Here is a 23357-nt window from a genome sequence, read left to right as displayed (position 1 = left end):
CTTAAAAATCATATCTCATGATGCAGTTAATTATCAGAAAATACTCAACAGAAGGAAGCATTTATTGTTACTCCGCAATCGTAGGTAATATTTTGGCCCGGTATGGGTAGGTCAGATTACATTCGAGACGCCCTGAATATAACCATATAACAAAGAAGGCCTGATTTACGGCGCCACTTATTTAAATATGTGCAGCAATAGATATATTTTGTTCCCGTTGGTGGAAAGGGAACTCCCAGAGGCTTTACGTTCTTACGACTTACATTCCCGCCTAGTTGCCTTTCCGCCACCTTGGGCTTGCATGTTCGTCATTTTAAAATGATTAATATTATATAAAGCTCCTTCAAATCATCGATTCACCTCAAAAAGGCAAATAAAACTCTGAGAGTAACAGAGTGATACTTGATGTAGACATGATGAATTTTTGTTAAGAATCTTATTTACCGTTATTAGTACCAGAGATGCTCTCGTTTGAAATGCAAGAAAAAATGATATTTTATTCTGTTGAACCAATGAATATAATTATTAATATTCGAAAGTATCTAGAAAATTCCAAATATTAACAGCTATGAAAATTCAAGTCAATTTTCCGAAGCAATTTAATCTACAGTTAAAATTTTTTCAAGTTGCCCCATCATATTTCATTAATATTGTGTTACTCTTTTCTTCTATTTTAATACCGAGTGCATATATGCATGAGCTAATGTGTTCTTTCTTATATAGATCACTACCGTTTCGGAAATACGCTCCTACTCCCCATTGATAAGAGAATATTAAATCTTGCCTTCGGATTGAAATAACATATGGTTGCTCACACTTTGAAATATTTCAACTAATTAAAACTAACTAAAACTCACTAAATGGAAATTCCTACGTTTCCTACAGTTCTGCACGGTTTATAGGAAGCACCTTTAACAGACGTCGCCTTTCATTCTATCGCAGCAATTTCCAGGACTTTAACGTCTCCATAGCTTCCGTTCAACTCCTTATTTGATTCATTACTGTCTCTCTTTCTTTCCATTTGAACCTTCCACCACCCTATTTTTTTTGTTCCTTCATGAACTCGGATATTCTCTCCACCCTAATTCTACCTTCAATTACCTCCTCAAAATTCCCAGCTTTCTCACATCATTATATTGATCCGCCTTTTCAACCCCTTTCCCTCACCTATCCTCGCCGAACGTATCCCACCTCTTCTCTTTCATCTCCCATCCCCCCGAACTCCATGATCCACGAGAAGGCAGAGCACATTGAGACCCACGTTTCACGACCTTGAGATTTCGGGAGACATCGATTCACGCCCTGGAGACGGCGAGGGAGACAGGCGGAAAGGAGGAGGAGGAAGATGGAGAGGGAGAGAAAGAAGGAAACGGGGAGGATCCCGGCGATACTAACCCTTTTCCTGAGGTGAGCTCTTTTGGTCAGAGCCAGATGTGGGGGAAGGGGGCGGATGGATGTAGGGACTCTATGTATACCCGGATCCTAAAACCCCCTCCCTCCCAGGTCTCCAGCGCCAGGGTACACGAGCCAAACGAGCCCTATCAATCCGTTGCCTTGTTTGCTCAGATCATAACGGTCCCGCGAGAGAGAGAGACAAGGGATGAGGGAGAAAGAGAGGGGGAAAGCGGCGAGAGAGTTATCTCCCTTTCCTAAGACGTCCTCGTGTCTTTTGAAGCTTGAGGATGTTTCATTCAGAAATGTCTGTCGTTTGCCGTGGTATCGCAGAGCGCAGGGATATCTCCGTCCTGTGTGGTCAGGAGCGAACCGCGGCACGGGGGGAAACCGTGCGTGATTCTGCGCGAGTTTGTTGAAGAGGAGCGAGAGTCAAAGCGGGGCGCCTGTCCTGTCTCCCAGTTTAAAGCCCCGTGATTGATGACCTGCTCCCCAAAACGACAAGAACTCCCGAGTCGTCCCTCCTCTGAACGCACACATTTTGTCCCTTATCACTTTTTTCGGAAGTGAATGCATCCCCTTTTCCTCACGGTGGAGATGCATCGAATCCCTTTTGTGAAAGTAACGGGACGAAAAAAGTTTGAAGCTCTCAAAATTCGATTATCTTTCATCTACAATTTAGTTCTGAACGTTACCTTTTTTTCGAACTCTCCCCCTTTCATTTCCCGCTTAGCTCCACTCTAACCTTACAAACTGCGCCTCGAAACCCTGGTTTGTTTTGTTTTTGATTTTCCGAAAACGCCTAATCCACCGGGCGACGGAGGAGGGAGATTACCGCCCTACCCTTCGTTCTCCTCCCGTGGGTCTTCTGTAGAGTGAAATGACAACATAATCTCTTCGGCTGGCTTAAGGATTTGAAGGGATAGTGAGAGGATTACAACTGAATGTTTTTCTGAAGAGCCGCGATGAGTCGATAAATACTTTTTTCAGAAAAAGTGATGGAACATACGGGCAATTTAGGGAGCAAGAGATTCTACCAAACAGCTTGATTTAAAAAAGGAAACCTACGTCTCCCATACTCCTAATACCCTGTTTGATGTCATGGAAAATACAAATTTTCTCTTTCGTGGGCAATGCACTTAACATGAAGCAAAATATGACAAACTAATTGATTGATCACGGGTTCCCTTGTTACAAAAAACATCATTTTTCATAGAACATATCAAGGAAAGCCTCTTTCCCGAATTTGGAATTTTTGATAATGAACTACATTCCTGAAAGAGCCATCCACCACGGTAAAATACTTTAACAGCAAATACAGGCAACGTTAACAGCCTGTAGCAACGCGAACATGCATTCACAGTTTCAGATATTTTCTGAGTGAAGCTCTACAGGATGATCGTATTCAATTGCTTCTTGAATATAGTGTGTAGAATTCACATCGACGGTATATTCGAGAATCTATCCGCTTACCGCAGTCCAAGTCCAAGAACTATTTCCACCCACCCACTACTGAGATCGATCGTTATGGAAAACGCACATGCATGTTAGTTCTAACACTGAGGCAAAATATCGTCGACTTAGTTTGGGAATATAGTATATACAACCAATAAAAATATATTAATACGCAGAAATGGAAGTTTCCTTTGTCATGCCTATTCTCCAACTAAATTAATGACTCCAATACTTCATGTAATCCGGGTACATGAGGGAGTAGGTACTTTTTAGGAATCTTCATCAAATATCAGCATTCGCTACGATTTGAGTTTTCCTTCTAATTAGCTTTAGTAAAGATAGAGAGACTACCACGAGTTTAAAATATACCCTCAAACACATAAAAATGTGCCCTACAAAATCTATACTCGAACACGATTTGCTCCAAATGTACGATAGTGTCTCAGGCTTGCAAAAACGTTTTTGAGCTCCACAAATACGAACGCTTTCTTCAACCCGCGACCACCAATCACACTCGGCGGGAAACAAAAGGGGGCGGACGGGGAATGAGAAGTACGAGAGTCGAGTGGGGAGAAAGGGGGTGCAGTCGAAATAAAAACACGTTTTCGCTCTTCCCTCTCTCCCTATGTTTTCCCCTTCTATTATACATAAAAGGCCTTCCCTATCCCTCTCTCTCTCACACACGCACACACTCCCAGTCCCTCCCATTCCTAGGAACCCGATCAGCCGACCGTGAAATCTCCTTTGCTCTCTTACCCTTTCTCCTTCCCTACACTCAACATCCATCGCCCTCCCCCCCTTGCCCCCCAATCCCTACAGTTTCGCCGTCTCACTCACACCCACTATCGGAGGACGCGTACCTCTCCCACCCCCTCCCACGCAACTCCCCTCCCCCCGCCCCTTTTCGTTACTACGCATCACAAACCATCCGACCCCACCCCCTCGGCACACTTTACATCAAGAATCCTGGTCCCCTACTTCATCTCTGTAGGGATTACTGCCGAACCCTGTCTCTCTCCCTCTCCTCCGGCTCTAACCTCCCCCGCCGCTTTCCTCACCCAACTCCATCCCCAACCTACCCCTTGCTCACACCCTGAGTCACGCCGCACATCCCACCGTGGTTGCATCCCCATGGACACTATATTCACATTCCCTTGTTCTTCATCGAGGAATCATATTTTATTTCCTCCTGATTCTTATCGTGATTTATGGCGTCCTTAAATAGCGGAGACGTGACAACGCGCCGACGAGATCCATGCAGGCTTTTTTTCTGGTTCAAGTACTAGTATATCATGGGTGAGGGATACAAATATTTTCTTTTTGGAATACTACATTCATGATCGACGTTACGCTGGGAGAAGGAATTATGCTCCCCACAAGGCTACAGGTTAAGGCAGAATGTACGTAGGTCTTGAATTATCCGTAACTTCATTCAACTAAAAACCACCCACACATTTTCCTCATATTAATGGGCCCTGGCACAGATTAAAGTGCACCTTAAAATTAATTCCAATTTATGGAAGATATGATAGATGCAAAGGCAGATATATAATTTTTTTAGAATTGTTGAAAAGAAAGATGTATTAAAATGATTCGCATTACTCATTTTTTTATTGGCAGGAGAGCAATGCCCCACGGTAGTCAATTGAAAGTTGGCATTATAATTGAGAGTTCAGCTAGTTCTTTATTACTTTACAAATCTGGGTAGGAGGGTTCGTTCCTTTTTCTGTATCGCCTGTGTTTTCCCAGGAAAATATGTCTAATTTAAAATCCCTCAGCTCAAGTGAAATTGTAGGTTCTCCCGGTTTCACCCGGAATATACCCTGGTAGCCGGACGCTGTACATCCTAGGCTAACACGCCACCTCGCAAGTACTAAAAAAAAAGACCATTATCCTTGCAATGAAATATCGGATCTTCTTAGGGCCAAAGAGAAATCAAAAGTAACGGGCGCTATTTCTCTCGTTACTTCCCATATCTTTTCAAGAATGTATTTCACACGATGAGTCATACTTTTCCCGTAAAACCATTCGACCGTGAATAAACGACGGCCCTTTACTTTCCGGAAAATGTAAAGAAGCACTAATATATATGCATATTGAGAATTCTTATTCCTATTTCAATTAAATTGAAAATTAACTTGTACCTCCTCTCATGTTGAACGAGATGTTTACTAGCATATTACCAACTGTTTAGTTATTTACATATAAAACCATAAACACAATAATCAACCCGAAGGGTTTGGTAGTTAATGGTTGAGTTCACCCAGTACTATGCGTGTGAAATTCACACATCAGGGTAGGGGGGCCGGTTCCTTTACCTGTGCCGGTTAGGGTTTCTCAGGAAGATCTGGCACCCGAAAAAGGATTAGCTAGATGCGTATAGATAGGTGGAGCTGAGGGTGCCTAGAGAAGCTTGCCCGGGTATCGAACCCATCGGTCAGTAGTCCAACCCTATGCCCCTGAACTACCGCGACCCACTGACTTACATAAAAAGTCATAAAATTACTATAAAGTTAGCAATCTTGAAGAATTAATGCACAAATTCATTCATGAAATTGATCGAGATTAAAGTATTGCGAAAATAAATACGAGATACTATACAAGCGTGTTGAGATCCAATATTCTACTTTAAGCTAAATCGATTTTTTCTAAACAGATTTCAGAAAACTGTTACTTGAGTGTCTTTTCCATTCAGTTAGCTCATTCGTGCATAAAATGCCGTAATCATATTGGCTATTTATATCAATGTCTAAGACATTATTCCGATCTATTCAACATCAATTCTATTCTTCTTAATTTCCGCTGTCTAATCCGCCTCTTGCTTAGTAACATATTTGTCACCATGCCATTTCCGGTTTCATCATTGCTCAAACTTCCTCAGCACCTTCATTCCCATTGCTTGGGAGGATTGGAGAAATCGTGCTGACGCGAAACGGGGCTATAGCTGCAAATCCCGCACGTATCCGGGATCTGATGTTTGCGAGGACGACGGGTCCGGGGCGAAGGTCGCTGACCTCTTTTGTCTGGCAACGGTCTGTTTGGTATCCACTTCGCATTTTTCCCATCGGCCCTCTCGAACAAAATTGGATTGCATTTTGTGAAAATGGGCAGAACGGTAAACACGCCCCAAAAGCTTTCTATGCACGGCGTCGAAAAGAGATTTACGGGCAAATGCCGCTCAACGCCATACTGAATATATTTAATGAATGATTCAAAGAATTAAAACTTTTCTCGTATAGGACTAAACGAAATGGGCTGCAAGTATTAGGTCGGGATTTTTTAAATATTCGATATAAAAACACCTTAGCGATTAACGTTATCAAGCCACAAAGAAAGTAGAAAAATATTACTGATGATCATTTAATAAAATGAGGGTTTCTTCAAAGAAATTCCATCGAGTGTTGAGTATTATGCATGCCACTTAGCAATTGAAGTATTCGACAGATATCAAAATATTTCAATATTAAAAAAGTCAAGTTATGTATTAATGCTACGACGAAAGCGACAAGAAAACTAGTTTTAATCTCAGAGTTACATGTAGCACAAATATTGATTATTTACTGGTATCCTCATAGGGTTTCATTCAAGTCCGTTTTAAGAGCACTGCACTCTTCGTAACGTCGAACCTATTCTGACCCCCGAGGTGCGATTAGTTAAATTCAACTAATGATGGAACCGTTTATCACTCTAACTTATTTTAAATGTTATCTTACCATTGCTATACCTTTTTGTGGGGAAACCTCAACAGTTAAAAGCACCACAGTACGAAATAATGAGCACAATATAATTCAGATACTAGGGTAGACCGTACGGTATACCGAAATACTATGGTAGACCATAATGACGAATATTACACACTCGACACTTATTTTACGTCAGATATTTCCGAACACTGCTGAATACATCATGCATACGATTTTAACGTTCCCTACACCCACCCCAAGCACCGGGACCAACGAGATTTTCATGAGCTAAAATCAAATATTCCAATTCGACGTGTCGGTGACAATCCTCCCAACCCACCCCTCATCAACCTTCTCTTTTTTCGAGATGAAGGGAACACTGATAATCTCGATTAAAAACATTCGGACCCACTAGAGAATCCCCCTCTTATCGGCACACTCCTCTGCGTATGTGTCCCTCTCAAATGCTCTTCCGTTCATTCACTTCACCCATCCCTCTCCCTCGATCCCCGCCTCGGAAAACAGTGTTCCACCCCATCGTCACAGTTCTCGCTAAAACGTCTCTCATCCTCGGCAAACACTTCTCGCAATAGAAGGGCCCTTATCGCAAAAATCTCACTACCTACCGGAACAGCTTCCCACCCCTCCCCCTAACCCGACATCCACCAGACCCCAACCCACAATCCCCATCTCCTTAGCATGTCACGCTCGCACGACACTCTCGACTACCCCCTCCCCTGGTTCCTAACGCCTCTTCCCCCACGCCATCCACGAGGCCCACTCCCCGCCTAAAACTCTCTATCCGTTTCAAACTCGGAAAATCCATCCCGGAACACGATCGCTCTCTCGCACGCGCGCACGTATATCTATCTATCTACACATGAAGCCCCCCCACTCGGATTATTCTCCCATATCTTCAGCCAGGGTGGATACCTAGAAACACACCGAGAATTCGGGGGGAGTCTTGGTCGCGGCGCCTTCAAAGTTCCCCCGTGAGCACACACGTGGATTCGGGGAGTGTTTGCCGCTCGCGGGAGAGGAAAGAGAGTAAAAATGCATAAGGGCTCCCATCCATAATGCCTCACTCACCCAAACCAACCTGCCTCCCCCTCCGTGCCCGCCTTCCCCCCGCCTCTAAAACTAGCCCCCTTACTCGCAGCCTAGCTGCTCCAGTACCACTCACCCGACCCCCGAAAAACCTCCCTCGATCCCCTTCCACAAAAATCACCCTTCCGTAGTGTCTCATACCCAATTTCATTTAGTCTCTCCCCCCTCCCTCGATTCCCACCCCCTAAGTAATCCCCCCCTCATTCCCCTCATTCGCAATACCCATCCCTGAATATTTCCGTCCCCCGACCTCCACCCCCCCCCCGGCTCGCTTCACACCCCACTGTTTCGTCCGACTCATTCGGGCTCCCCCTTCCCCTCATCATCCCCCAACTCGCTCCGACCTCCCCTACCCTTCATGACCAACCGGTCGACTCACAAAACACCCCCGCACCCTCTGAAACCTACCCCCCTCCGCCGCCCGACATCATCCTTCCGAGGCTTTTTACGGAGTGGCCCACGCATATTGGAAAGAAAGCGTTAGAGGAAGACGAGGATGGATGGGAGCTAGGGGAGGGGGAGAGATATACGACCGCGGAAGAAAAGGGGTTTTTATTGAGACCGAGAGTTCTCATACATAAATGCATTTGTAATCTTTTCGTTAGTGACGCAAGAATGGTTGATTGAAGTGACGTGTCGGCCGAAACGAAGGATAGCGCAAAGGGGGAGGAAATGGATGCAATAAGGCCGACCCCCGAATGGATTTAGCGAACCTCTCAGTTTAAAAAAAGTATGTGAATGTGATCATGCATCGAAATCCTGGCCTTGGTCCATCACAAAAGCGAAAGGAAATAAATAACTTCCTTAGCTATAAGAATGAATCGCGATTAATAATATTTATATTAACTACAAATATTTACTTGGATTCAGATAGGACTCCCAATAGGTAATATACAAAGCGCAACTAATCATCTAATACTGGAATGTAAACCGCAAAATATATTTCATTTTCAAATTTACGTTAAATCACAAAGTTCCTTAGTCCTGGAATAGCTTGATTACTCCAATGTTTTAAGGGCCTATTATTAAGAGTAAGGTAATTTTTTTCTGAGCCACTGATGATAGGGGTAATTCGGTGTGTTTATGTAAACCACTTTTTTCTTACCCCCACGCGTGCCTGCGCGTGCAGTGTTGGCGTTCAAGAACGACCTGTCCGTCGCCACTCATGATTGTGGAAAGATGATTATACTCGGAGGCACGGTGCCCGTCTGGGCAAGGACGCCTGTTGACAATGGTCGAGAAACGAAGATAATTAGAAATCTCGGAGAACGGGTCTATGGTGGGAAAAGATAAACAGGGGAACGTAAGTATTGTCAGCTGTTTATAATTAATAACGAGGACGGTGATGGATTTGTGCGGGGCGAGTAAGTGAAGGGGAAAGTTAGTGAAAGCAAACGGACATGACTGACGGGTCGACATGCTGAAGCACATAAATCAATCTACGTTTAAAAAAAAAGAAAACTGGAGAATGTGGCAGATTTTAGAGGGTGTTAACTACTTCAAGAAGCCTGGAGGAAAGTCACTAAAATTAGTACGCATCTAGAAATATATTTTTCCACGAAAATATTTTATCAATAGTGACCTCAGAGGACATTTCTGCTCCTTCTCGATTTGAATCGATTTAAGTGAAGAGATATTCTAATTAATCACACGTCTATGCCACCAGCAAACTTTTCCTTTCACATCAAATCATGGCGTATTTTAATCTACCTAATCGATCTACATCTTTCACTGATATTAACACAACCATCAGCGACGACTTCGAGATTTTCAAGAAACTCAACACAAAAAAAGATATATTTCTATTCGTGGTCAATGATCCTCTGCACTAATAGCACCACGGCAGAAGAGCGAACACTCCATCGAGCGTTGGAGATTGGATAGGGGTAAATACAATCTATCAAAACGCTTTGTGTCCGAAGGGACGACGGCGAGAATCGATTCTGTCGTCGCATTAGCGACGTGTCACATGGCGGTGGATATACGCTCCTTGATCGGCGGTTGCCAAGCGATTCACTTGCGAACACAATCCTCGGGCGCATGCGTGAAATTTTGCGAGCTGGTGCGAGGGTCAGCCGAGGGCTGGAGAGAGCGAGAGGACGACGGGTGATGAGTACGTGTGGAGGGGGGGGGGGTGAGAGGGAGGTGGTGTCTGTTTGAGCTCGCGTGGACGGGGTCGGGCGGGAAAAATCAGGGTCCAACCTTCCCCCGCACACACTCTCCCCTATCCCGAATCATCATACTTATTCCGTCCGTCTGGCTGGTTGTGCGCATTACGAACGCTTTTCCGACGCTGATGAGGAACGAGAGTCGTCCCCAGCCATCGGGAGGGGGACCGACGATGGTCTTCTTCCCCGCGGGTCGCCCACGTCGAACTCGAGACGAGTGACGCTGAAAACAATCTTCGACGTCTCGATGGTTCTCTCGCGCCTAATTTGCTCCGCGTTGCTGGCCTAAAAACGTAATTAAAAGCGTCTAGGTATTTCCGATCCGTCACATTCCCCTCAATTCTCGCAATCGGTTCCCGCCTCGCTCCTTAACTCTTCCAGCGATTCGAAATCCTGTTGCCGTTCACCATGCGTGAATTTCCCACGTAAATTGTCAATTTTCCCCATTTGACCAAGAGCCATCCGAGCGTACAAAGATAACTTAAAGGGCTTCATCGGCTTGAGGTGATAACAATGACGCAGCTCGCGTGAATGCATTCCATTTCGGGTAGCCGTTCCTATTGTCAGCGAATTAATTTCCGCTATAGCTGTTAGAGCACCGAACAAGTTAATTTAGATAGGTGCTCTCCCAAATTAACAAAGTTGGATGAATATGAAAATACTTTTCATCAAAATTCATCGACGTGGAACACGGTACGCCTAACATTTAGAAAGTTCGGCGAACGAAAAAATTCGCGCTATATCCTTGTATATCACCCAGGAAATTTCCGAATGTTAATAGTTTTCTCTTTTAACACCCAGCAATATTATAATAACCGCAAATAAAATTAAGTTGTTTCTGCATGATATTGTAAATATAATATTCAACAAATAAAAATAAACCCCGCTTTTAGCTACTAGCATTTTTAATCAATAATTCATCATCCAAAGAGTTAATCCAATCTCATTTTAAAGCGGCTGATCGATTATCTGTAAAATGTCTCCAATTTCGTTATAATGTTAAAGAATCAATATCCACGTTTGGACTTGTAGCTGCCGATCTACAATTATGTTCATAAAAAAGGTAGTCAAACAATTATGGCATACAATTTCTAGGAAGCGTAAACAAGTACTGTACTTACAATCTCTCCAAAGACATCAGATCCTGGAAAGCTCCCCTCTCGATCGTATGGATCTGGTTGTCCATCAGTTGCCTGAGGATTAAATGCAGAGTTAATTACCCAATAAAGGTAAAGCATGTATTGAAATCAACACAACATTAGAGTTAAAATCAAGACAAAGTTTCACAAAAAATTATTAAAGGAAAACTACCCACACGAATTTCCAGTTTTCAATATTGTGCTAAAATCATAGTGCGGGAGAAATATTCCCTTTAAATATTAACGATTAGATATTCTCGTTACAAATTCAAAGAACTGCAGGAGATTCGGTGACAGTAACTTTTTACGGAGTCAATCGCGAAGACGCATTTAACCGCAGAAATTCAAAATGTAAAAATCATTCACCTTGACTGAGATCCGGGTTCGAATCCAGGTCAAGGGGAATCATTTTTTAACTGAAATATCTGCATTCTCGTTATTTATAATATTTTTTTAAATCAACCATCATCATGATATATAATATATTCAGAACACCAAAACATCATTTACTCAATTACCTTAAAGCACATTACCTTACCGTTTAAGTACTGACAGCAAGCAAGGATTATGGTTTCTGAGAATGGAAACTGATTTTGTGATGTATGACATGCCTACTTGTTGCATTTGCCCTAAACCTGTATTTAAATTCATGACTATTATGTGGACATCACCATTGTGTAGTTCAAATAAATTAAATGTTATGTATAAATATCCGTATCAATAGATATATTCCTATTATTATTACTAATTAGTGTACGAGACAAGTTCCCAAGCCTTAACACATCCCCGTACCTGAAAGTGATTTAGTTTTCAAGTTATACCCAATGTATCACCACGGAATAACCGATTTCTCCCCAAAACAGATGCTACCTTAAGCAAAAATGTGAAACTTTCAAGAATATGCACCGAATGATCTCACAGTTGCAATGGGCTATGTATATAGTATAAGTTTTCGCATTAAGATTCACTTCATGATGGAGATGCAGGAGAAAAGAGAAAAGTTTTAATGCGTGTCATAAGCAAAATTCAGCACTCCGATTACAGTGTCATCAAAACTGTATTTACATTTAAACTCAATCTCATCCGATCGGACGATAACTTCAGTAATTGGTTCCAATGTATAATCAAAGCGCCGTTCTTCGCACATAACGAGATAATGCAAAGGCAATTAATTTTGGCAACAGGAATACTTTGGAGTGCTGTCAATTTTTTTCGCCCAACTCCGCGCTAATCCTCTTGTCCCCCCTCCCCCTGCACATCTGATTCCCATAAAGATTGAGCTCACCAACTTCCTCAAAGCCACGTCCACTCCCCTACTGCACGCGTCACACGCTACACGCGTCGGGAACTCACACATCCAAGGGCAAACAATCCCGAAATAAAGCAGCCTCTGGAAATGCAAACACCGATTTATATCGAGATAAAATCGAAGGCCGCGGAAGAGAGGACAAAATGAGATTACTAACTCGTCAGCGGGATTTTGATTTCCTATTAGGCACCCTCTCCCCTGGCCTTTAACTCAGACTCGACTACCCAGTACTCGAGAGAATTGACTGCCAGAGGTGGGCCTTCCAACACTGATACAATTCGTTTGTGTAGGAGGAATTTTGCGAAGGAGGTAAATGCTGATGTAGTTTTGAGAGCTGAGAGCGCAAGTTGCAGTAACTCCCCAAAAGGGTGGGTGCGGAAAGGGGATAATGTGATTGGAGTAACGACTAAAACAAATGCACCATGAGTACGAACCCACGCATTACTTTGGACTCCTCCCCTGAAAACCAGATAGAGGGAAGAAAGATTTCGGATTCTAGTGCGTGTGAAACAAACATTGTGTGCCGCTTCTCCTCGAAGTACGTAAACAGGACCTGAAATACTCATCGGTAACAATCTCGTGGGAATCTATGTGAGCATTGTAAATTTGATTCCTGTCAGAGCAATCTCTGCATTTTTGCTTCATCAGAAATCAACATGAATAATAGAGTAGTTGTTAAAATCGATTGGTAGCAAACAAACATAGAGTAACAATAGATTATCCTCCATATTTGGGATTTGTAATTGTTCTCACGGTAACAGTTCAAGTCCTAATTATTAAATTATACTCTTATCGAATGACGAAACTTAAGTTCATGTTACAGCACAATGACTCACAAATAACAAGCAAACAATCCATACCAAGCATTATAAATGCTTTTTGAAGAAAATATTTCGTTAAAGAATTCACATATGACACAATCCTACACTCGGCTTTGCAAGGGAGAACAAAATTCAAACAAATTCTGGAATTTAATACCACGAGAAAGGAAATTCAAACGAAAACAACACGGAGCCAGAAATAAATCTACTGCGTACGAAGGAGAATATCATTTCCCAGGCATTAACCCGTGTTCAGCCGACAAAAAGAGTCGACAGGCGGGAAGAAGAAAGGGGGTAGAACAGGAAAATAGATGGAATAAAGAAGGAATATGAAGACGAATGAAAGGGAGTGGACGGGTTAGCACGACGACGAATGAGCGAACCCCTGGAAGGAGGGTTGCGGAAGGGTGGAGAAAGGGTGGGGGGTGGGCCGCTGCGGGGTGGACACTGCGAGTGTGGGAGGAGGGCGAATAAGGGCAGGAGCAAGCGGCCTTTGCCCCTTTTGTGACAACCGGAAGGGCGCGGGATAGAAGCCCGTGCACCAAGGGTTGAGTTGTGAAAGGGGTCGGAAAAGAGTGGGATTGTGTGAGGGGTGAGACGAGGAGGAGGGGGAGAGTATAGCTAGCAAAGGAAAGAAGGGGAACTACGGGAGGCCGAAGAGGGTATAGCAAGTATAATGATTTAAAGGGGACCATATCTCTTACGCCTAATTTGTTATGCTCACATATTTGGGGAGTTTTGCGTTAAAGTCGTCATTTAACACAACAAACGTTGTAAGGAAAGAAGAATTAAAAAGAGAAGAAAAATTAGAGGTTTGTATGAAGAAAATATTTTTTCGATATAATACTACGACCATTTAATGCCTGGAATCGGGAAAATATTTTTTTGAAAAAATACTGACATGGTATTATAATCATTTAGTTATCGGGATCGTAATCTCATGGTATATATCAGTACACAAAAGAACCAAACGGACGTTTCCTTTGTGAGTTTACAAAATATTGGATTGTTGAACGAAACGCTAGAAGAGATTGGTACTTCTCCAGCGTAGAGTAACATCCACAAGGTGTGTCAGGAATACTGCAGTCGACGCTTCGATTAAAGAACTCTGGCTTCGAAACGTAGAAAAAATACCTGACATACTGGATCATTCATGAAAACTTGAATCAAACGCAATAAATTGTGTTTATTGTAGATAAGTGGCATGAACAAAACAATGAGGAACGTGACTCTTAAAATTAAGATATACTAATTATATATAAAGAAAATGATATGTCAAAACACTTTTATAGCAGAAATTGTATTCTACCCAAAAGTCAGTTTGGAAGGTGACGGCGAAAGTGTATTTTCACCTATAATTTACCAGTAATATCCAGTTTCTGATACCCGAAAACTCGAGAAAATTAACTCTGCCTGGTTAAGGCTAGATGTATCGCCCGGATTTGAACCAGGAGTCCTCTGTTTAGCCGTTTAAGTGAACAAGTTTTAATGATCTGAAACAATATGCAAAAAACTACTCGACTGATTTTATGTTTACTTACATGTAATATTAAATGAGCATGACTACAAGTTTTTTGGTATTTGATATCTAAAAATTTTACACCGCCCATTCGAAAGATATAAGGTCTTTCAAATTATCAAGAAAAAAGCAATTTTAAGGTCACAAATGCTATTTGTCTAGAAATAAAAATGGTAAAGGTACATTATTGTTTCCCTATAATAAATGGAATTATCTTCATCAATATGTTCACAACAAAAAGGCACAGTGGCATGATACACCATTAACCATAATTATATACTACGCATAAATATCTAATGAAAAATAAGATTTTTGCACAGAAATTCCCGTAATTGCGCAGGATTAACATACATTCAGAGCATTGACACTAATAAATTAAAACATTCAAACGTTATTTAAGAACCAGAGACAATATTTTTATTTGAAAATAACTTGGAGAACGAAATCAAGATCGTGACAATGGCAATAACATAAAAATGTATCAGTATGAGCACGGTCAAGGGATGGCAGAGAGAGGGAGACTATACAAGGTATATCACAATTCAGTTAGGAGGAAGGTAATCATAAGATAATGATAATATCGTGAAACAAACTCGGGTTTTCTCAGGAAAGAGTAAAGTAAGGAAAAATTATTTTTTTAATTTTCGGACTAACAATGGAGAGAGCTCGGATTGCCGGGGCAAGGAGGAACAGGGGATGAATATTTTCACGAGTACAAAAGGGTTGAAAAAGGACAAACGGCGGAAGTGGAAGTCCGGAAAAGGAAAAGTGAAAGGGACATGTTTTTTGTAGGTCTTCCAAAGAAATGGAATTCCGTTCAGGGGGTGATGCAGGAACAAGCATTTTTGGCGCAATGATAACAAAAAATTCTTCAATTGAGAATACCCAAAGCTTGACATTTTTTTTGATTGTCGTGAATTTCCAATCATTTCCCAAGTAACCAAGTCGAATGAGTGAACAAAATATGCGAACGAAAAAACAAAAACAAACAAAAATAGTGGCACAAAGTTGGGTTACACGCATTATTTCCGGTATGCATATAAACACTGCATGCAGCTTAACCCACAAATAAAAGTTAAATTTTTTGAAATGGAATTTTTCAATGGTGCGATCGACTTTAGCTTAATCATTCGGCAACGAATAGTGAGGCGAGGGTTTGTAGAAATGATTTAAAAAAAACATAGCCGTTCGGTGAAAATTCTACCAACTCCCACTGACAAAAAAAAGATAGCCGGTTTTTCCAGCCAATTTGAACCGCTCCCTTCCGAATAATGAGAAAAGCGTATCCATTTCATTGATGTACACTTGCAAGAGCATTGAAAAGCATTCCGCGACAAAAGGAGAATTATGAATCACGGGGAGACTTTTTTTGTACATTTTTAGGTGTCCCGAATGATTCTACCACTGTAATAGTAAGTATTCAAATAAAAAAACACCTCGAAATTCTATCGAGCACAAAAAAATAACCAAAGAGCCCACTCTACGAGCCATTCAGAAGACTCGAGGAGAAAACTTTGCTCCGCCCGTCGGGACAAAAACGTAAAACAAAATTCGTCCCCGGGATTAAACCATGGGAGCGTTTCCTTCCTACCAACGTCTGTCCAACTTGCACTCCTTCCTTCACCTTGTACCGCCCCGTCCAATCCCCCTCCCATTTCTTTTCTTTCCGAATGAGCGGAAAGTTCATCTGGAACGCTTTAATTCACGTAAGCTGGGGAGAACGCCTTTGTTCCCTCGCCCTCCTGCCCCTCATCCACCCGCGAAAACTACCCACCGCCACCTCCCCTCTACCCGCTCACTTCCCTCCCCTATCCTCCCATCCCCACCTCTCCTCTCTCTCTTTTCCAGAAAACCCCGCAAACAAATCCGAGACAAAGGAAACAGGACCGCCATTCATCAACGTCCGCTTCCTCCACCTTCAGAGAGAGGGAAAAAAATTCTCCTCCTCCCACCCCCTCTTAAGAGCTTGAATAATTATTTCTATTCCGCACCCTTGGTTCCGGAATGAACGCGCATGGCAAATGAGAGCGAGGCCCCAGAAGAGATAATTGCTCTATCTCCCCATGCCCATTTCTTTCACTCTCTTCCTCTCTCTGTGAAATCTGTAGAGAGTGGAGAAAGAGAGCAAAGATTAAGGGACAAAAAAAGTGGAGACGGACGTTGCCAAAAAATATTGCAAGCAAAGAGACTCCCGGAGTGAGAACGTTACGAAGGAGCTCTCTCTCCTCTATTCAAATGCAACACGAAAATATCATTGGCGTTGTGCTTCCTCTCACCGTGATCACATACTTTTCGACTTTTTATAACATTGAAGGAAGATATTTCCAAAATTTATTTTTCTCATAGCATAGAATTAATTATATCCCGTACAAATGATTTAATGGAAGTCATGGAGTCTCCGAGGCCTTTCATTTGAACCGTTAGTCATTACAGAACGATCCCTTTTGCCCTTCTCGTTCTTGATTACTAAACAGCGTTCTCCGAGGCAATAATAGGTTATTATAGAGCAATACTTGGAACTGAATTCTAGTTGTTAATTCTTTCCAATAGATTTCACTCTTTTTTCCATTCATATGTCTCGTGAATTATTAAAATAATGCTTTCCAAGAAAGTTCTTTTAAACTCTTTGAATCCAATTCTATTTTGGTAGTAGTCTCAAACACCCATCAAATTAAATATTGAATGAAATTAAATTATAAAGATGTGTCACTATAATTTGGATTTTTAGTCCATATAATATATTGGTGGAGTAAACAACTAATATGAATCCCTTATGCATCGTTTCTTTCTTGCCCGCTCCTGCCACAAATATTTCCTTCGTCCAATGTTAAAAGTAAATATTCAGCAAATTTTCCCAAAGAGAAATAAATTGTTTTTTGTTCAAACGTTTTTGGAATGGTATTATTCTACATTTGTACTTCGATTAGTAGAGAGCCCGGGAATCTGAGAAATATAGGTCCTGACAAAAATATTAAAATCCGAAAAGAAAGGTAAAATCGAAAAATATATCCTTCCATAGGTGAAAATAGAGAAATAATGAGTCAGAAGTGATTTCCTTAACACCCAGGGTAATTTCACCAATTCTTATGCACAAAAATTAGAAGATCTAGATCGCTTTCATCAAGTGTAAAACAAAATGAATACACTTACGTTGCTCTTGTTTTCCTTAAAATATCTAAATTCTAATTGAACCATTTCAATAGCATTATTTTGTGTGATACGCATATTAATGAAATTCATTTTTATGTCCTGAGCATGAATTGTACGTATATGTCCTATGCATAAAATTCTTTCATTCACCGCTAAGAGGGAGTATTCATGCAAATTATGTTTGAGATTCTCAGCCACATAGCTATTTCATCTAAATACAGTAACTTTAAACTGACACAGTTAATCTCAAATTCAATATAAGTTGACGAAAAACGGGAAAAATTTAGAAACGCCTTAGTTTCAAAGTAGCAGATTTCCGTGGCAAGTATACAAGTCCACTGAGTCGTATTGTATTTTATTGCAACACATAAAAAAGAGCATAAGATTATTACTGACGACTTGAGTAATATCTTAAATTGTGATTTACACTCAGAAAAAATTGGTATGTTCTTAGAAAATAATATGGTACTTACTAACTTAAAAAAAGAGAATGATACAAAATTGAAATTAAATTAACAAAACCAAAAAAAAATTTGGCTATAAAGCGAAGGAAAGGTATATAAAATCAATTAGACGGCTTATTAAAAAAAAATCATTCACAATTGTCATTAAAACATAAATATATGCACCCTAATGAAGAAATATTTATATTAGACTATTTTATTACTCGATATTAAATGATAAACCACTCGCATACTGAAGACTTAATGTCCAAAAACAGCTGAAACTAAACTGAAAAGTTTTACCTCTACAGGGTTCATCCGGAAAATAAGTGTACTGATTTTTTCCCGCCGTTCCAGGCGCGCCCAGCACCGCTCTGACGGGCTGCGATTGGAGGGGGGTATGTTGGCAAGCGACGCTGAAAAAGGCAGTCGGCTCTGAGCTGTGGTGTAGTGAGGAGCTCTGTTAACGCGAACCTCCACGCTCGACCCGCGTCACGGAACGCGATGCCGAAGTTTTTGGAGCAGCGTTATTCCATCAAATTTGCGGTAAAGCTTGGGAAATCGTCTACCGAAACTGTCGGTATGATTAACCAGGCTTACGGGGAGTCAGCCATGTCCAGAAACATGATCTTTCGGTGGCACAAGATGTTCGTGGAGGGCAGAGAAGAGGTCGACGACGAACCACGGCCTGGACGCCCATCAACGACACTCACCGACGAAAATGTGCGAAAAGTTCGCGATGTACTGAACTCTGATCGTCTTAGTGTTCGGATGATAGCAGAGCAGTGTAATGTGCCAAAAACAATAGTGCACGAGATTATTAGGGAGCAATTACAGATGCGAAAAATTTGTGCAAAGTTGGTGCCGAAAGTGCTCAGTGATGATCAAAGACTCAATCGTTTGGAAATCGCGACACAACTTGCGGATCACTGCAAAAATGATCCACATTTTTTAAAGAACGTTGTTTCGGGTGACGAGACTTTTTGAATCTTTGAGACGAGAATCTTTGAGTACGACCCGGAGTCGAAGAGACGAAGTGCGGAGTGGCACACCCCATCATCACCCCGTCAAAAGAAAGCTCGCATGAGCAAATCTCGGATCAAGGCGATGCTCATTGTCTTTTTTGACAAAAGGGGAGTCGTCCACTACGAATTTGTACCTGAACGACAAACTGTAAATGCTGCATTTTACGTCCAAGTACTCGACAGGCTTCGAAAACGAGTCGCCCGCGTCCGGCCAGCGATCAAAAACATCTGGCGGCTGCATCACGACAATGCGCCGTCTCACACCGCGCTTGTCGTGTCGGACTTCTTGGCCAAGCACGGCGTGGCAACGCTGCCGCACCCGCCCTACAGCCCGGACTTGGCACCACCGGGCTTCTTTCTGTTCCCGAAGATAAAGAGGAGTTTGAAAGGAACGCGATACGGGACTTTGGACGCCGTCAAAGAGGCCGTGACGACGTGTCTTCGAGAGGTTCCCGATGATGCCTTCGCGGGAGCGTTCCAGGAATGGGAACGCCGCTGGAACAAGTGTATCGACTCACAAGGGTCCTATTTTGAGGAATTTTAGCTTAAGATATGTAAAAGTGTAATAATTTTTTTTCCTGAGCTCAGTACACTTATTTTCCGGACGAACCCTGTATTGTGAAGTTTTTTATGCTTGTTGATAGAGAATAAAACTCGTCTACATTATTATGCTACATGCGCAAGGAAAATGTTTAGGGTTCAAATGATAAGAGAAGAGGAAACTTTGAAATATAAATCTTGGTCCACATAATAATAGAAGCTTGTAGATTTCTCTGGTTCGACTGAAATTGGAAAAACTAGCGAACTGCATTCTGCACTGTGCACTAGTGAACTGAGTTTATAGCAGTGTTTCACAGAAAGGTGCGAATTCACAACTAATTGGCACACAATATGGCTGAATTAGATGCATCTGTTTTTGGGCAGAGAAATACATGCAGAAAATGAATTATTGGAGCCGAAGAACAATTGAATCCTGAGAAAAATCTGATAGAATAGAATTGAAAATAGAAAGAAAGATACCTGGATAATAAGATTATTCAAATTTAAGAATGGTGGAGGGCTGGAACTATGAAACTATATCATTTTCAAATACGAATTGTAAGACGATGAAGTGAAATTAAACTGAAGTTAATTAAAATCCTGTGCAAGAGTCATTTTGAAACAAATTGCATGAGAAGGGGACCTAGTAATCAAAATCGACACAGAAAACATAGAAAGGAAGAGCAGTAATAAAAAAATTAGGGACAAGAAAAGGTAAAATGGACGAACAAGTACTATGGAAAATGAAATACAAACATAAGGAAAATGAAATAAACTATGACGATGCATTCAAAGTCAATTCGATCCTTCCCGCAATGGAGCACCTACTAGAAATCGCAGATGCTTATAAAGTACATTCCAAAAACCATCACATAAGGTAAGATTTAGGAAAAGTAACGAGCAAAAGCAATCCTTGTTGTACTTCCGTAGAAAAATAGAGAGGGAATCATAATACGTGAAAAAGAAGACGGGTTGAAAGGTCAACACAAATCAACCGATAAATTAGGAGGCAGGAGAGAAGAGAATGCCTAAGCAGAAGGAGGTGGTGGGCAATAGTAGGGAATGAATCAGCAGACAAAGAACCTAACCCAAAGAAATCGGAAAAAAACGACTGGAGCGGCACCGTCCTCGCGATGGTGTCACTTCTTGATTCCATTGTCGCTGGATGCTGAAGAGAGGAGGAATGAAAGGCCATGGAAAGGGGGGGGGCGCGCATTTTCTTCTAAAAACCTTTTCAGAAATATTTTGCTCTCAAAAACCTCCTCCTTTCCTTGTACACCTCCATAATGGTTGCAATAACTGAGAAGGAGCGGCGGGGTAGCGGTTGAAATGTTCGAGGGTGGTGGGAGTGGGTGAGACGACCGTCAAAGGAGGGGGAAGGAGCAGAGAAAGCTTTCAGGACGTAGCGGGGTTGAGATGGGGGTATGGGAGTTAGGGGGATGTGGGGCGAGTGAGTGGAGGACCCTGTCGTCCCTCAACCGAAAGAATTTAATGGAAGGACACCGAGGATTTTTCACTTCCCACTCATGTCTGCATATGCATTTGTGTACGTACATACATAAGTTTTTATGTACTGAGCATGCGTGTACGCCAGCGTTCCCACCTTTATTTCTCCTCCGCTTGATCCTTTCTAGTCCCTCAAGCCGCCGTGCCCTTTTCTGTGTCGCATGGTGGAATCGTATACCGTTCATAAAACTTCCCATGAGTTCTTGTCCATGAAGCACAACGTAAAAATGTCATAAATATTTCTACTGCAAAGTGCGATGCTCTGGGCCCCTGTTAATAATCCAATTTAGCAATAAAACATTGACTATTGTCAAAGTATGCAAACCTCCAGGTGAAAGTCGGCCGGATAATATAACAAAAAGAATATGAATATCTTATCTGTGTGAGTTCTACATATATCAGAGTTAGCGTAAGCAATTTCGTACTATCAGATTTTCCCTGAAAATATTTTGTGCCTTGAACAACTTGGGTTACAACTAAAGAAATTCTTTTGAATATTCTTGAATATATGACTAATTTAACTGAATTTAATCTATCACAAGTGAATTAAACTATATACATATAAATATATTATATATATAAAATAAATATATATATATATACATAAATATAAATTCACACCCACAGACACCTCATTTTCACATGAAATATAACTTGTTAATTTCATGTGAAAACATCAAGAAAAATATTTTTGACGGTAAGGCCGTCCTCTTGTCTTTACAAATTAACACTTGCCGCAAGGAATTTCATGTTACAGTAGTTTTAATTGGCGTCTTAAGCGGTGAGTTTTTTCCTTACGTTTCGGTGATCAATTGGTACATTACTATAGTATTTCTCAGCTGGAAAGTGGTTTTTAATGCAGATACAGTGTTTCAATAGCTTTCAATAAATGTACTTACGTGTCATATTATAAAAAACGCTATGCTTTCTTTAAAATAAGTACACATGCAATCATATACAGACAGAATTTGGAATTGATTTTCATTAAATAGCATTTGTTGCTAAAATCATACATTTTCGATATAAAAACTCAATAAGGTCAAAATTAGCGCGGATAATGAACAAAGCCTGTATTAATATTTCTACAGGCATAAACCTTGAATTGACTTAGCTGAAAGAATCTAAGGGTAACTTACAATATGCACTATTTCTAATTCTTCTGTTTTTTATAAATTACTATATGCTAATACACTGTCACAGGCATCATTGGACATTACTATTTTATAGTAAGCTTTATCAGTTCATTGAAAATTATCGGTATTGCTTACACCATTATGGTGTCTAACATTCTCAGATAAATATGGCAAATAAAGGCAATCATTATCTTACAACATGTTGGCGCGAAACGATTCCAACGCCCTTTTGAATAGCACTCTTGAGGTAATGCGTAATGCCGCTACTGGAATGGCAACGTTTCTTCCTCATATTGCTCACCGCCCCGCCTCCTCTCCCTATCTGCCGTCTCGCCTTCTGGGCCCCGAGGGGCCGGGGCTCCACTTTGAGACCCCTACCCCCCGCCCCACTCCACAGCCCCTCGTTAGAGCCCACCTCTCCTCTCTTTCTCCCTCCCCACCTTGACTTCTCCCTACGCCCCTTCCTTTTCCTTCGATCCTCTCCCCATTCCTCCCTTCCGCTCCTGCGATTCCCTTTTTGATTTCCCCATCCTTGCCCTCCGCCCGCTCTTTAATTCTGACCCCCCTCCCCCCAAAGTCCTTTGGCACCCTTTTTCCCTTTCCTCTTTGTGAAACCCCCCCAGCAAGGCAGCCACCCCCTCCCCCCTCTGCAGCCTCCGAACCATCCTTAACTCTCACTCTCTCTCCCTTTCCCCGCCGTTCCATCGTGATCTCGGCCCCGATACCTTAAATCTCCCGCACTGCCGCCGCCGATAATAAACCCCTTCTTCCCCTCCCTGATACACAGCATCGCCTCCCCCGCCTTTACCCTCTTCCCGTTCCCTTCTCTTCCCTCTCTTTTTTCACGGATGTTCCTCTCCCCACGTCTTTTCAACTCGTTCCCTGAGCCTTCCACTGCCGTTCCCTCACCTGCCCCGAGCCGACGAGTTATCTCACAATGGGGAAGCAGCATGGTGTGCACCGTGGG

General features: G+C 41.8%; 1 protein-coding gene across 2 annotated transcripts in view; it reads right to left on the bottom strand.

Annotated features, from left to right (window-relative positions):
* sli (slit guidance ligand) overlaps nucleotides 1-23357 on the bottom strand; it is a 587738-nt gene that overhangs the window by 463957 nt on the left and 100424 nt on the right. For both annotated transcript variants that reach the window (XM_071591752.1, XM_071591753.1), the window contains exon 3: nucleotides 10927-10998. In XM_071591752.1, coding sequence (XP_071447853.1) covers nucleotides 10927-10998 — 72 coding nt within the window. The remainder of the gene's footprint in view (nucleotides 1-10926; nucleotides 10999-23357) is intronic.

This window comes from Hetaerina americana, unplaced genomic scaffold, assembly GCF_022747635.1.
Source record: "Hetaerina americana unplaced genomic scaffold, ioHetAmer1.1.p SCAF_5, whole genome shotgun sequence".
NCBI classification, from domain to species: domain Eukaryota; kingdom Metazoa; phylum Arthropoda; class Insecta; order Odonata; family Calopterygidae; genus Hetaerina; species Hetaerina americana.
Note: the sequence above shows the minus strand (reverse complement) of the source record. Positions and strands in the feature narration are given on the sequence as shown.